Below are 13,579 nucleotides of genomic sequence, written 5' to 3' on the forward strand. Positions count from 1 at the left end.
CCTCACCTCGGTAATGAATAGGCCGATGTTCCAATAGGTCCCCTGGAGGTCTCACTCCCAGGACATGGCTCACTCGTTTTCATAGATCCACAGAGATCCCTCCTCTGGATTATAATCAGTTGTGTTCCCACAGATCCCTGTTGAGCTCTCATCCCACAATAATCCACCCCGGTCTTCCCATAGACCTTACAGTAGATCCCACATCGGAGCCATAAATAATTCCTGAGGTCTCATGAAACCCCAGCAGATTTCCTCAGTCCCCATCCTCAGTAGATCCCTCCCTCGGATCAAGATCCACTCCTACTTCCTCATACCTTATCAGAGGACCCTTGGCCTGGATCACAATAAATCCCAGTGTTCCCACAGACCCCCAGTAAACCCCTCCCCGGGTCAAGGCCAACTCCAGTTTCAGGGATCCCTGCAGGTACCTCCCTCGAGGAGGGATCCACTCCTGGTATCCGATGTATCGTCAGGAGATCTCTGCCGCAAGTCATGATCTACTTCTGTGGCTCCATAGATCTCTCACCAGATGCACAGTCATCAATTCTTTACCCACGGACCCCGTGTCTGGATCACAATCCACTCTACGTTCCCTGATCTGACACTTGAGCCGCGATCCACCCCAGTGATCCCAGTAGACCCCTCACCTGCTTTAGGGCTCACTCCTGCCTTCCCATGATATCCTTCTCCATCCCACAGATCCTCGGTAGATCTCTCTCACGAGCCATTATACACTTCTGTAACCCCATAAACTGCCACCGGGTCATGGCCCCCTGCTGTGACCCCACTGATACCCAGTAGGTCTCTCACCTGGGTCATGATTCGGACTCGTGTGCCCAAAGATTTCCAGTGCATCTCTCCTTTGACTCATGATCCACTCGTGTAACCCCAGAATTTCCTCGCCTGTGTCGTGATCCCCAGTAGATCTGTCTTGATCCGCTCTCCCAGACCACAAACCCCCAGATCGGTCCTCCGATCAGTAATCTCTCCCGTAGCCACATAAACACCCACCCAGTCACGACCCACGGTTGTGACCCCACAGATCCCCAGTAGATCGCTCGCCTGGGTCATAATCCCACAGATCCCCGGTAGATCTGTCCCAGTGCCGCGTCTTGATCTGCTCTCCCAGACCACAACCCCCCAGCTCGGTCCTCCAGTCATACCCCCACCCAGCCACGAGCCGCTGCAGCGCCCCCACAGACCCCCAGTAGATCGCTCACCTGGGTCATGATCCGGTCCGCCCCCGTGTTCTCCTCGTCCTTGAAGATGATGTCCGGGTTGTAGTTGGGCGTCAGCTCCTTGAAGCGCTCCGAGTTGCGGGCTATCTTGCCCTCATAGCGCCCACTGGCCCCAAGGGTCTTCTCAGGCACGTGGGGCAGGAACTGCTTGTAGGAGAGCGGGATGAGCCTCGGGGGCCTGGGTCTGCGGCCGATCACCCGTCCAGGCCCGCAGCCCAGCGCCCCGGGGGCCCCCAGTAGCAGGGCGCAGCCCACGGCCAGCAGAGGGAGGGCCAGCAGCTTCATGGAGGAGAGAGGAGCGGCCGCAGCCCGGGGAGGCGGGTCCTGGGGGGACGCTCGGTGCTGGGGCTCCTGAGGTAAGGGGGTGTCTGCTCCTCCGGGGGATCGCGCTCTGGGTGGGAAGGAGGGTGACACCTCTCTCCTGGGGCGATGGGCTATCCTGTCCTGGCGGTGTGTCTCATTCAGGTGACTGCTCCGATGTGACGACCCCCCCGGCAGGGAGGATTAGCGAAATGAGGTGTTACGAAGCCTAGGGTGTGAGGGCTCTCGTGCGGGGAGGGTCACAGGGTGAAGTGTTACCTGCGGGTGATCCCTCGGGTGTAACGGCTCCCGTGCGTGGTTGGTCACTGAGTGAAGTGTTACCTGCGGGTGATCCCTCGGGTGTAACAGCTCCCTGTGCGGGGAGGGTCACTGAGTGAAGTGTTACCTGCGGGTGATCCCTCGGGTGTGATAGCTCCCTGTGCGGGGAGGGTCATTGAGTGAAGTGTTACCTGCGGGTGATCCCTCGTGTGATGGCTCCCTGTGCGGGAGGGTCACTGAGTGAAGTGTTACCTGCGGGTGATCCCTCGGGTGTGATGGCTCCCTGTGCGGGGAGGGTCACTGAGTGAAGTGTTACCTGCGGGTGATCCCTCGGGTGTGATGGCTCCCTGTGCGGGGAGGGTCACTGAGTGAAGTGTTACCTGCGGGTGATCCCTCGGGTGTGATGGCTCCCTGTGCGGGGAGGGTCACTGAGTGAAGTGTTACCTGCGGGTGATCCCTCGGGTGTGATGGCTCCCTGTGAGGGGAGGGTCACTGAGTGAAGTGTTACCTGCGGGTGATCCCTCGGGTGTGATGGCTCCCTGTGCGGGGAGGGTCACTGAGTGAAGTGTTACCTGCGGGTGATCCCTCGGGTGTGATGGCTCCCTGTGCGGGGAGGGTCACTGAGTGAAGTGTTACCTGCGGGTGATCCCTCGGGTGTGATGGCTCCCTGTGCGGGGAGGGTCACTGAGTGAAGTGTTACCTTCAGGTGATCCCTTGGGTGTGATGTCCCCCCGTCGGGTGTGACGGGATCACTGTGGATCCCTTTGAGGGTGAGATTCCAGGGGGGAGGTGATCGCTGGGGACTGTCTCTGTGGGATTGTGTCTAAGGTGTTTCTGGGTGTTATGCGTGGGGGGTTTCAAAGAACGGACCCCGGCTGTAAGGTCAGCCCTGGAGTGAAATGTCTGTTGAGGGGGTGGGGGGAGAGAGGGGAGTCGTTCCTCGTGGTGCACGTGATTCCTCGGCACTTGTAATAATCCTCAAGAGTGACTGTCAAAATAGTTCCAGGTCCTCACGGCGCTGTCAGTCCCTGGTGTTAGCAGTTCCTGGTCTGCTTTGGGGTTATCTGCTGGTCGGTGACTCCTCACAGCGCTGCCAGTCCCTGGTGTTAGCAGTCCCTGGTCTGCTCTGGGGTTATCTGCTGGTCGGTGAGTCCTCACAGCGCTGTCAGTCACTGGTGTTAGCAGTCTGGTCTGCCCTGGGGTTATCTGCTGGTCGGTGACTCCTCACAGCGCTGTCAGTCCCTGGTGTTAGCAGTCTGGTCTGGTCTGCCCTGGGGCTATCTGCTGGTCGTTAACTCCTCACAGTGATGTCAGTCCCTGGTGTTAGCAGTTCCTGGTCTGCTCTGGGGTTATCTGCTGGTCGGTGACTCCTCGCAGCGCTGTCAGTCCCTGGTGTTAGCAGTTCCTGGTCTGCTCTGGGGTTATCTGCTGGTCGGTGACTCCTCACAGCGCTGTCAGTCCCTGGTGTTAGCAGTTCCTGGTCTGCTCTGGGGTTATCTGCTGTTCGGTGACTCCTCACAGCGCTGTCAGTCCCTGGTGTTAGCAGTCTGTTCTGCCCTGGGATTATCTGCTGATAGGTGACTCCTCACAGCACAGCGCTGTCAGTCCCTGGTGTTAGTAGTCTGGTCTGCCCTGGGGTTATCTACTGGTCGGTGACTCTTCACAGCGCTGTCAGTCCCTGGTGTTAGCAGTCTGGTCTGCCCTGGGGTTGTCTGCTGGTCGGTGACTCCTCACAGTGCTGTCAGTCCCTGGTGTTAGCAGTTCCTGGTCTGCTCTGGGGTTATCTGCTGGTCGGTAACTCCTCACAGTGCTGTCAGTTCCTGGTGTTAGCAGTCTGGTCTGCTCTGTGGTTATCTGCTGGTCGGTGACTCTTCACAGTGCTGTCAGTCCCTGGTGTTAGCAGTTCCTGGTCTGCTCTGGGGTTATCTGCTGGTCGATGACTCCTCACAGCGCTGTCAGTCTCTGGTGTGAGGCTGGATTTGGTGAAGAATGTTGTTACTGGTATTTGCGCTGGTGGGTGAATGATCTGGGATTGCTGGGCCTGGGTGATTGCTCTCGGTGCTGTCAGCTCCTCACTTCAGGCTGGATTAGTGATCTGGGATTGTTGCTGATAGGCGATTGTTCAAGGGTGGTGGCAGCTCCCTGTGGCAGGCTGGATGGCTGCCGGTGGGTGATTGCTCGCGGTGCTGTCAGTTCCTCGTGTCAGGCTGTATAAGTGACCTGGGATTGCTGCGCGTGGCTGATTGCTCGAGGGTGGTGGCAGCTCCTTGAGACAGGCTGGATGGCTGCCGGTGGGTGATTGCTCTCGGTGCTGTCAGTTCCTTGCATCAGGCTGGATTAGTGACCTGGGATTGCTACCGGTGGCTGATTGCTCGCGGTGATTTCAGTGCCTCGTATCAGGCTGGATTAGTGATCTGGGATTGCTGCGCGTGGTTGATTGCTCGCGGTGCTGTCAGCTCGTCGCTTCAGGATGGATTAGTGATCTGGGATTGTTGCTGATAGGCGATTGTTCAAGGGTGGTGGCAGCTCCCTGTGGCAGGCTGGATGGCTGCCGGTGGGTGATTGCTCGCGGTGCTGTCAGTTCCTCGTGTCAGGCTGTATAAGTGACCTGGGATTGCTGCGCGTGGCTGATTGCTCGAGGGTGGTGGCAGCTCCTTGCGACAGGCTGGATGGCTGCCGGTGGGTGATTGCTCGCGGTGCTGTCAGTTTCGTGTTTCAGTCTGCTTTAGTGATGAAGGAAGTTACAGGTCTTCTTCAGATGATGCTCGGGTGCACAGAGGAACAGGCATCCCCTCGTCTCGCGCTCCTTTCGCCACTGCAGAGCAGGCGGTCCCCTCTCGTCTGGGGTTGCTGGTGGAGGGGCCCTGTGGGTTTCTTGCAGGGGGTCATCTGATGGGCTGTGAATAAGACTGCAGCCTGGTACCAGCCTGGCCCCACGTGGGTGGAGGATGGCCTGTGGACCAATGTCCAGTTCCGGTTTGTGGAGGCAGTCTCCAGGATGCTGCGGAGGGGGGCGCAGGGATGGCCCCAGCTGCGATCCCAGGATGGCTCAAGGAAAGTGTGAGTGCGATGGAGCTTTACTCCAGGGCAAGCTCACCTCCAGCACAAACGTCATTCAAGTGTCTGCTGTACTCCATCACAAACTTTACTCCAGGACTCACTGGGCTCCGATTCACGCGGATATCCTCCTTCTTTTACTTTCACACATTTTTTACTAGTTTTTCCTTCAATCCAAGACCTTCCAGACAGTTTTTACTATTCACTTTACTCCAGTTCGGGTATTCTTTCTGGGCAGTTTTTACTATCCACTTTACTCCAGTTCGGGTATTCTTTCTGGGCAGTTTTTACTATCCACTTTACTCCAGTTCGGGTATGCTTTCTGGGCAGTTTTTACTATCCACTTTACTCCAGTTCGGGTATTCTTTCTGGGCAGTTTTTACTCTCCACTTTACTCCAGTTCGGGTATTCTTTCTGGGCAGTTTTTACTATCCACTTTACTCCAGTTCGGGTATTCTTTCTGGGCAGTTTTTACTATCCACTTTACTCCAGTTCGGGTATTCTTTCTGGGCAGTTTTTACTATCCACTTTACTCCAGTTTGGGTATTCTTTCTGGGCAGTTTTTACTCTCCACTTTACTCCAGTTTGGGTATACTTTCTGGGCAGTTTTTACTCTCCACTTTACTCCAGTTCGGGTATACTTTCTGGGCAGTTTTTACTCTCCACTTTACTCCAGTTTGGGTATACTTTCTGGGCAGTTTTTACTCTCCACTTTACTCCAGTTCGGGTATTCTTTCTGGGCAGTTTTTACTCTCCACTTTACTCCAGTTCGGGTATTCTTTCTGGGCAGTTTTTACTCTCCACTTTACTCCAGTTCGGGTATTCTTTCTGGGCAGTTTTTACTCTCCACTTTACTCCAGTTCGGGTATTCTTTCTGGGCAGTTTTTACTATCCACTTTGCTCCAGTTTGGGTATTCTTTCTGGGCAGTTTTTACTCTCTTTCTTATTCAACCTCTGACATTCCTTCAAGACGGTTTTTATTTCACATCACTTTTTTAACAGAAGGACAACCTTAATTCTCAGAAAGCTATTTTTTAAATTTCAATATACCATTTCCTCTGGCAGTTTTCAGCCCCGAAAGTTTTTTATTAGGAAATAGTTTTTATTCAATAATAGCTTTTAGCTTTTTTTTCAGCATCTAATACAGCGTTCACTCCTAGTTACACTGTATCCCAACAGACTTGAGTGCAGAACAGTTGTTTTACTTTGATTGCAAACAGTTTCCGCCTTGGAATAGTCTTCCCTCCAACCAGTGCTCGGAGACAGTTTTTCTCCAGGTCACATTTTACCGGTGGGACGTTTTTACTCCAGGACATGTCTTTAATTCTACTGCAGGATCGGGGCAACTCCGTGCCAGGCTCTGCCGAGCCCAAAGCAGGCCCTCTCTTTCGGGGCACCTCGGTGGATGGACGACCTCGGCCCAGACTCAGGTATGACCCAGGAGGGGGTCTGTGCCCAGACTCAGGTATGCCCCAGGAGAAGTGGGAGGGTGTCTGTGCCCAGACTCAGGTATGCCCCATTTGGGATAGTCTCTGTCCAGTTCAGATTGGTCCTTTTGGGACAGTCGCTGTCCAGTCCAGATTGGTCCTTTTGGGACAGTCTCCAGTCCAGATTGGTCCTGTTGGGACAGTCTCTGCCCAGTCCATATTGGCCCTTTTGGGACAGTCTCCAGTCCAGATTGGTCCTGTTGGGACAGTCTCTGACCTGTCTAGATTGGTCCTTTTGGGACAGTCTCTGTACTGTCCAGATTAGTCCTTTTGGCACAGTCTCGGTCCAGTCCAGATTGGTCCTTTTGGGACAGTCTCTGCCCAGTACAGATTGGTCCTTTTGGGACAGTCTCCAGTCCAGATTGGGCCTTTTGGGACAGTCTCTGTCCAGTCCAGATTGGTCCTTTTGGGACAGTCTCCAGTCCAGATTAGTCCTTTTGGGACAGTCTCTGTCCAGTCCAGATTGGTCCTTTTGGGACAGTCTCCAGTCCAGATTGGTCCTTTTGGGACAGTCTCGGTCCAGTACAGATTGGTCCTTTTGGGACAGTCTCGGTCCAGTACAGATTGGTCCTTTTGGGACAGTCTCTGTCCAGTCCAGATTGGTCCTATTGGGACAGTCTCTGTCCAGTCCAGATTGGTCCTTTTGAAACAGTCTCTGTCCAGTCCAGATTGGTCCCGTCTTTGCCCAGATACAGTGTGGTCCTTTAGGAACTGTCTCTGCCCAGTCCCAGGTAAGCCCCCTGGGGCCGAGCGCGGCTCTAAAGCTGTCCCCGGTCCCGGCGGGTGTCGGGACGGCTGCAGACTGAGGTCGGGTTCAGAGTCCGGTTCGGGGCTGCTCCCAGGCGTGGGTCCAGTGCGGGGAGTGCGCCTCCTGCCGGGCGGAGGAGGGAGGTGCAGGGACCTGTGGCGGGAAGTGTGCCCTCGGGCGGGATGGGGAGGGAGGGCGGGGGGCGGGAAGCAGGTCGGTCCGCCCGTGCGGCAGCAGGCTCGGCAGACGGGTCAGGCTAACCCGAGGGTTCCGGATTGGGGTGAGCACACCTGTGCCAAGGGTACCAGAGTGGACGCGGGTAAGACCCGGGCTGACGAGCGCCAGGGTGAGCTGAGGGGTGAGACCCCGGCAGAAGGTGCCACAGCGGACGTCCTGCTGCGGGCTTAGGACTCAGAGTGCCCAGCTCTGGATAAGGGAGGCTTCAGAGCGGCCCCAGGAGCGCTCTCAGGGTCCACGGACGATCAGCCGCGAAACTGACTTGCCACTGGGGTTTAATCCAATCAGGGGTCCGCAGGAGCGGGGCCCTGCTGTGGGCTACGAGGGGCCCCTTTCCAGTCCGCCCCCTCTCTGCCGTCCGCGGGCCCCTGCGAGGAGCGGGGGTCAGCACCTCACGCCCCACACCGGTGATCCATGACCAGCCTGGCCCCGGCTCATGGGCATGGAACCGGGAGACCCCTCTGCGCTCTGCTGCCCGAGACTTCTCCTGGGCTTCCGGGAGCTTCTGCAGAGCGCTCCTGCACCGAGCCGGGCTCTCTCGACACTTGTCTCTCCTACCCCGAGCTCGCTCGTCACTTGTCTCTCCTGCGCCGAGCTCTCTTGTCACTTGTCTCTCCTGCGCCGAGCCGAGCTCTCTTGTCACTTGTCTCTCCTGCGCCGAACTCTCTCGTCACTCGTCTCTCCTCCCCCGAGCTCTCTCGTCACTTGTCTCTCCTGCGCCGAGCTCTCTTTCACTTGTCTCTCCTGCCCTTGAGTTCTCTCGTCGCTTGTCTCTCCTTTGCGGAGCTCCCTTGTCACTTGTCTCTCCTGCCCCCAGCTCTCTCGTTGCTTGTCTCTCCTACCCCGAGTTCTCTTGTCACTTATCTCTCCTGCGCCGAGCCGAGCTCTCTCGTCACTTGTCTCTTCTACCCCGAGCTCTCTCGTTACTTGTCTCTCCTGCGCCGAGCCGAGCTCTTTTGTCACTTGTCTCTCCTGCGCCGAGCCGAGCTCTCTTGTCACTTGTCTCTCCTGCCCTTGAGTTCTCTCGTCGCTTGTTTCTCCTGAGCAGAGCTCCCTTGTCACTTGTCTCTCCTTCCCCCAGCTCTCTCGTTGCTTGTCTCTCCTGCACCGATCCGAGTTCTCTCATCGCTTGTCTCTCCTGCCCTGAGCTCTCTTGTCGCTTCTATCTCCTGACTTTGAGCTCTCTCTTGAGCGGTCTTTCCTGCTCTCAAGCTCTCTTGCCACCAGTCTCTCCTGCTCTCAAGCTCTCTTGTCACTTGCCTTTCCTGCCCGAGCTCTCTTGACTCCCCTGCCCTGCGCTCTTTTGCCACCAATCTCCTGCCCAAGCTCTCTTGTCACTTGTCTCTCCTGCCCCAAGCTCTCTTGTTTCTTGTCTCTCTAGTCCCAGAGCTCTCTTGTCATGTGTCTCTCCTGTCCCAGCTCTCTTGTCACTTGTCTCTCCTGCCCCAGAGCTCTCTTGACACTTGTCTCTCCTGCCAGCCCTCTCTTGTCATCGGTCTATCCTGCCCCTAGCTCTCTTGTCACATGTCTATCCTGCTCCGAGCTATCTTGTCACCAGTCTCTCCTACCATCGAGCTCTCTTGCCACCGGAATCTCCCGCCCCTAGCTCTCTTGTCACTGGTCTCTCCTACCCCTGAGCTCTCTTGTCATGTGTCTCTCCTGCTCCAAGCTCTCTTGTCACTTGTGTCTTCTGCCTGAGCTCTCTTGTCACTGGTCTCTCCTCCCCCTGAGCTCTCTTGTCACGTGTCTATCCTGCTCCGAGCTATCTTGTCACACGTCTCTCCTGCCCTGAGCTCTCTTGTCATGTGTCTCTCCTGCTCCAAGCTCTCTTGTCACTTGTGTCTTCTGCCCGAGCTCTCTTGTCACTGGTCTCTCCTACCCCTGAGCTCTCTTGTCACGTGTCTATCCTGCTCCGAGCTATCTTGTCACAGGTCTCTCCTGCCCTGAGCTCTCTTGTCATGTGTCTCTCCTGCTCCAAGCTCTCTTGTCACTTGTGTCTTCTGCTCGAGCTCTCTTGTCACTGGTCTCTCCTACCCCTGAGCTCTCTTGTCACGTGTCTATCCTGCTCCGAATTATCTTGTCACAGGTCTCTCCTGCCCTGAGCTCTCTTGTCATGTGTCTCTCCTGCTCCAAGCTCTCTTGTCACTTGTGTCTTCTGTCCGAGCTCTCTTGTCACTTGTCTATCCTGCCCATGAGCTCTCTTGTAACTTGTATCTCCTGCCCATGCTCTCTCGTCAATTGTATCTCCTGCCGGAGCTCTCTTGTGACTTGTTTCTCCTGCCAGAGCTCTCTTGTCACGTCTCTCCTGCCCTGAACTCTCTTAACATTCGTCTCTTCTGCCCCGAGCTCGCTTGTTACTTGTTTTTCCTGTCCTTGAGCTCTCTGGTCACTTGACTGTCGTGCTCGGAGCTCTCTCGTCGCTTGTCTCTCGTGCCCCCCAGCTCACTTGTCACTTGTCTCTCCGGTCCTTGAGCTCTCTTGTTACTTGTCTCTCCTGCCCGAGCTCTCCTGTCACTTGTGTCTCCTGCCCGAGCACTCTTGTCACTTGTCTCTCTGGTCCGAGCTCTCCTGTCACTTGTCTCTCCTGCCCTGAGCTCTCTAGTTACGTGTCTCTCCTGCCTGAGCTCTCTAGTTACTTGTCTCTCCTGCCCGAGCTCTCGTGCTCTGGTCTCTCCTGCCCCAAACTCTTTTGTCACTTGTCTCTCCGGTCCTTGAGCTCTCTCGTCACTTGTCTCTCCTTCCCCTTGCTCTCTCGTCACTTGTCTCTCCTGCCCTAGAGTTCACTTGTCACTTGTTTTTTCCTGCCCTTGAGCTCTCTCGTCACTTGTCTCTCCTGCCCCCACCTCTCTTGTCACTTGTGTCTCCTACCCCCAAGCTCTCTTGTCACTTGTCTCTCCTGCCCTGATCTCTCTTGTCACTTGTCTCTCCTGCCCCGAGCTCTCTTGTCTCTGGTCTCTCCTGTCCGAGCTCTCTTGTCACGTGTCTCTCCTGCCCTTGAGCTCTCTCATCACGTGTCTCTCCTGTTCTTGAGTTCTCTTGTCACTTGTCTCTCCTGCACTGAGCTCTCTCGTCACATTTCTCTCTGGCCCAAGCTCTCTCGTCACTTGTCTCTCTGGCTCGAGCTCTCGCGTCACTGGTCTATCCTGCCCTTGAGCTCTCTCGTCACTTGTCTCTCTGGTCCTAGCTCTCTTGTCACTTGTGTCTCCTGCCCCGAGCGCTCTTGTCACTTGTCTCTCCTGCCCCGAGCTCTCTTGTCACTTGTCTCTTTGGTGCCAGCTTTCTTGTCACTTGTCTGTCCTGCCCGAGCTCTCCGGTCACTTGTCTCTCCTGCCCTTAGCTCTCTAGTTACTTGTCTCTCATGTCCGAGCTCTCTAGTTACTTGTCTCCCCTGAGCTCTCTAGTTACTTGTCTCTCTTGCCCCAAACTCTTTTGTCACTTGTCTCTCCGATCCTTGAGCTCTCTCGTCACTTGTCTCTCCTTCCCCTTTCTCTCTCATCATTTGTCTCTCCTGCCCTAGAGTTCACTTGTCACTTGTTTCTCCTGCCCTTGAGCTCTCTCGTCACTTGTCTCTCCTGCCCCCACCTCTCTTGTCACTTGTGTCTCCTACCCCCAAGCTCTCATGTCACTTGTCTCTCCTGCCCCGGGCTCTCTTGTCACTTGTCTCTCCTGCCCCTAGCTCTCTTGCCTCTGGTCTTTCCTGCCCGACCTCTCTTGTCATTTGTCTCGCCTTCCCAAGCTCTCTTGTCACTTGTCTCTCCTGCCCTGAGCTCTCTCGTCACATGTCTCTCTGGCCCAAGCACTCTCGTCACTTGTCTCTCTGGCCCGAGCTCTTGCGTCACCGGTCTCTCCTGCCCTTGAACTCTCTCGTCACTGGTCTCTCCTGCCCTTGAGCTCTCTGGTTACTTGTCTCTCTGGTCCTAGCTCTCTTGTCACTTGTCTCTCCCGCCCCCAAGCTCTCCTGTCACTTGTCTCTCCTGTCCCGAGCTCTCTAGTTACTTGTCTCTCCCGCCTGAGCTCTCTTGTCTGAGCTCTCTAGTTGCTTGTCTCTCCTCCCCGAGTTCTCTTGTCACTGGTCTCTCCTGCCCCCGAGGTCTCTTGTCATGTGTTTCTCCTGCACGACCCTCTGGTGGTCTCTCAGTTGTCCTCACTCGGAGCTCTCTTGTCACGTGTCTTTACTGCCCTTGACTTCTCTTGTCATGTGTCGCTCCTGCCCAGAGCTCTCCTGTCACTTGTCTCTCCTGCCAGAGCTCTCTAGTTACTTGTCTCTCCTGCCCTCGAGCTCTCTAGTTACTTGTCTCTCCTACCCGAGCTCTCTAGTTACTTGTCTCACCTGGCCTCGAGCTCTCTTGTCATGTGTCTCTCCTGCCCCCAGCTCTCTTGTCAATACTCTCTCCTGTCCCAGGCTCTCTTGTCACTTGTCTCTCCTGCCCTCGAGCTCTCTTGTCATGTGTCTCTCCTGCCCCCAGCTCTCTTGTCAATACTCTCTCCTGTCCCAGGCTCTCTTGTCACTTGTCTCTCCTGCCCTCGAGCTCTCTTGTCATGTGTCTCTCCTGCCCCCAGCTCTCTTGTCCTGTGGCTCTCCGGTCCTTGAGTTCTCTCGTCACATGTCTCTCTGGCCCAAGCTCTCTCGTCACTTATGTCTCTGGCCCGAGCTCTTGCGTCACCGGTCTCTCCTGCCCTTGAGCTCTCTCGTCACTGGTCTCTCCTGCCCTTGAGTTCTCTGGTCACTTGTCTCTCTTGTCCTAGCTCTCGTGTCACTTGTCTCTCTGGTCCGAGCTCTCCTGCCCTCGATTCTCCTGCCCTGTGTCTCCCCTGCACGCCCCCGGGACGTCTCTCGGTTGTCCTCGCTCCAGCCCTCCTGGGATCTGTCCTCGTGACCCCCTGGTGAGTCTTTCGTGGCTCTCGAGCTCCTGGTCGTGCTCCCACCCCGGCTGTGCTCACACGGACTTCCCGCGCTCCCCGCAGGCTGGGGGTCCCACTGCCGCTACTGACCCCGGGCAAGAAGATCTCCCGCCGATCGCTAGGGCGCGAGGATCTCCCGCCGCTTCTCCAGGATTGGAGTTTTCCTGGCTGCGGATCCCTGGCGCGCCCACGGTCACTGTGATCCCGGAGTCTGGCGATCTGGTGCCAGTGGATCCCTGATTCGCTGCCGAGGGCTGGTGATCCGGTGCCAGCGGATCCCTGGCGCGCCCACGGCACCTGTGCTCCCGGAGTCTGGCGATCTGGTGCCAGTGGATCCCTGATGCGTCTGCGGTCCTGCGCTCCCGGCGCTGCTGAGGGCTGGTGAGCCGGTGCCAGCGGATCCCTGGCGCGCGCACGGTTCCTTTGCGCCCGGAGTTTGGTGATCTGGTGCCAGAGGATCCCTGATGCGTCTACCGTCCCGGTGCTCCAGGCGCCGCCTCGGGCCGGCTGATCTGTGATGTGCCCGCGGCGCCTATGCTCCGGGGGTCGGCAACCCTGGCGACCACCCTGGGAGCTCCTCTCGATGTGCTCCCGGCTCGCAGCGCGGCTGCCCCGATGCCCCCCACCAAAGCAGCGGCTAGTGCCCGGCTGGCGGAGCGCGGTGTGCCCAGGGGCGGGTGTGCGCTCCTCGTGCGCCGATGCCCCCCGCCTCCAGCTGCTGGTGCCTCGCTGGCGGAGCGCGGTGTGCCCAGGGGCGGGTGTGCGCTCGTCGGCTGAGCCGATGGGCCCCGGAATCCCCTCTCCTGCCTCGCTCAGCACTGTTTGAATAGGAAGGGACCGTTTGTTTTGGCACTTGTCGGGGTACAGAGCCGGGACCCCTGTCCGGGCACGGGGGGCGGAGGGAGCCCGGTGCCAGCGGCCCGTGCCCCCCCCCCCTGCATATCTGCCAGGCGCAGCCGGTGTTTGCCCTCTCATGCGTGTACACATATGCACCGGCACACGCTATGTTTGCCCCTCCGTGTTAAATATACCTGACATGTCGCATTTTATGTTTTCCCATCGGTGTGTATGTTTGTGTGGGTACCTCTGCACTGGTACATGCAGTGCTTGGCATCGGTGTATATAATCTGTCCTGGCATATGCAGTTTGTGTACCACTGTTTGTGTGTATAATGTGCTCTGGCACGGGCAATGTTTGCCCCTTGCTTTGTGTATCTAATCTGCCCTGGCGCAGGCAGTTTTTGCCCCTTTCTCTGTGAATTTAATTTGCCCTGGCAAGGGCAGTGTTTGCTCCTTTCTCTAAATTTATAATCTGCTCTGGCACGGGCAGTG

The 13,579-nt window shown here is 56.7% G+C and overlaps 1 protein-coding gene across 1 annotated transcript in view; it reads right to left on the reverse strand.

Moving 5' to 3' along the window:
- The window catches only part of IHH (Indian hedgehog signaling molecule), a 212,725-nt gene extending 199,816 nt beyond the window's left edge, over positions 1–12,909 (reverse strand). Inside the window, exon 1 of the mRNA XM_085650068.1 lies at positions 1,221–12,909. Within this exon, the coding sequence (XP_085506194.1) occupies positions 1,221–1,523 (303 nt within the window). The 5' untranslated portion in view covers positions 1,524–12,909. The remainder of the gene's footprint in view (positions 1–1,220) is intronic.
- Between the last annotated feature and the right edge of the window lie 670 nt (positions 12,910–13,579).

Source organism: Triturus cristatus, chromosome 3_2 (genome assembly GCF_964204655.1).
Source record: "Triturus cristatus chromosome 3_2, aTriCri1.1, whole genome shotgun sequence".
Classification (NCBI taxonomy): domain Eukaryota; kingdom Metazoa; phylum Chordata; class Amphibia; order Caudata; family Salamandridae; genus Triturus; species Triturus cristatus.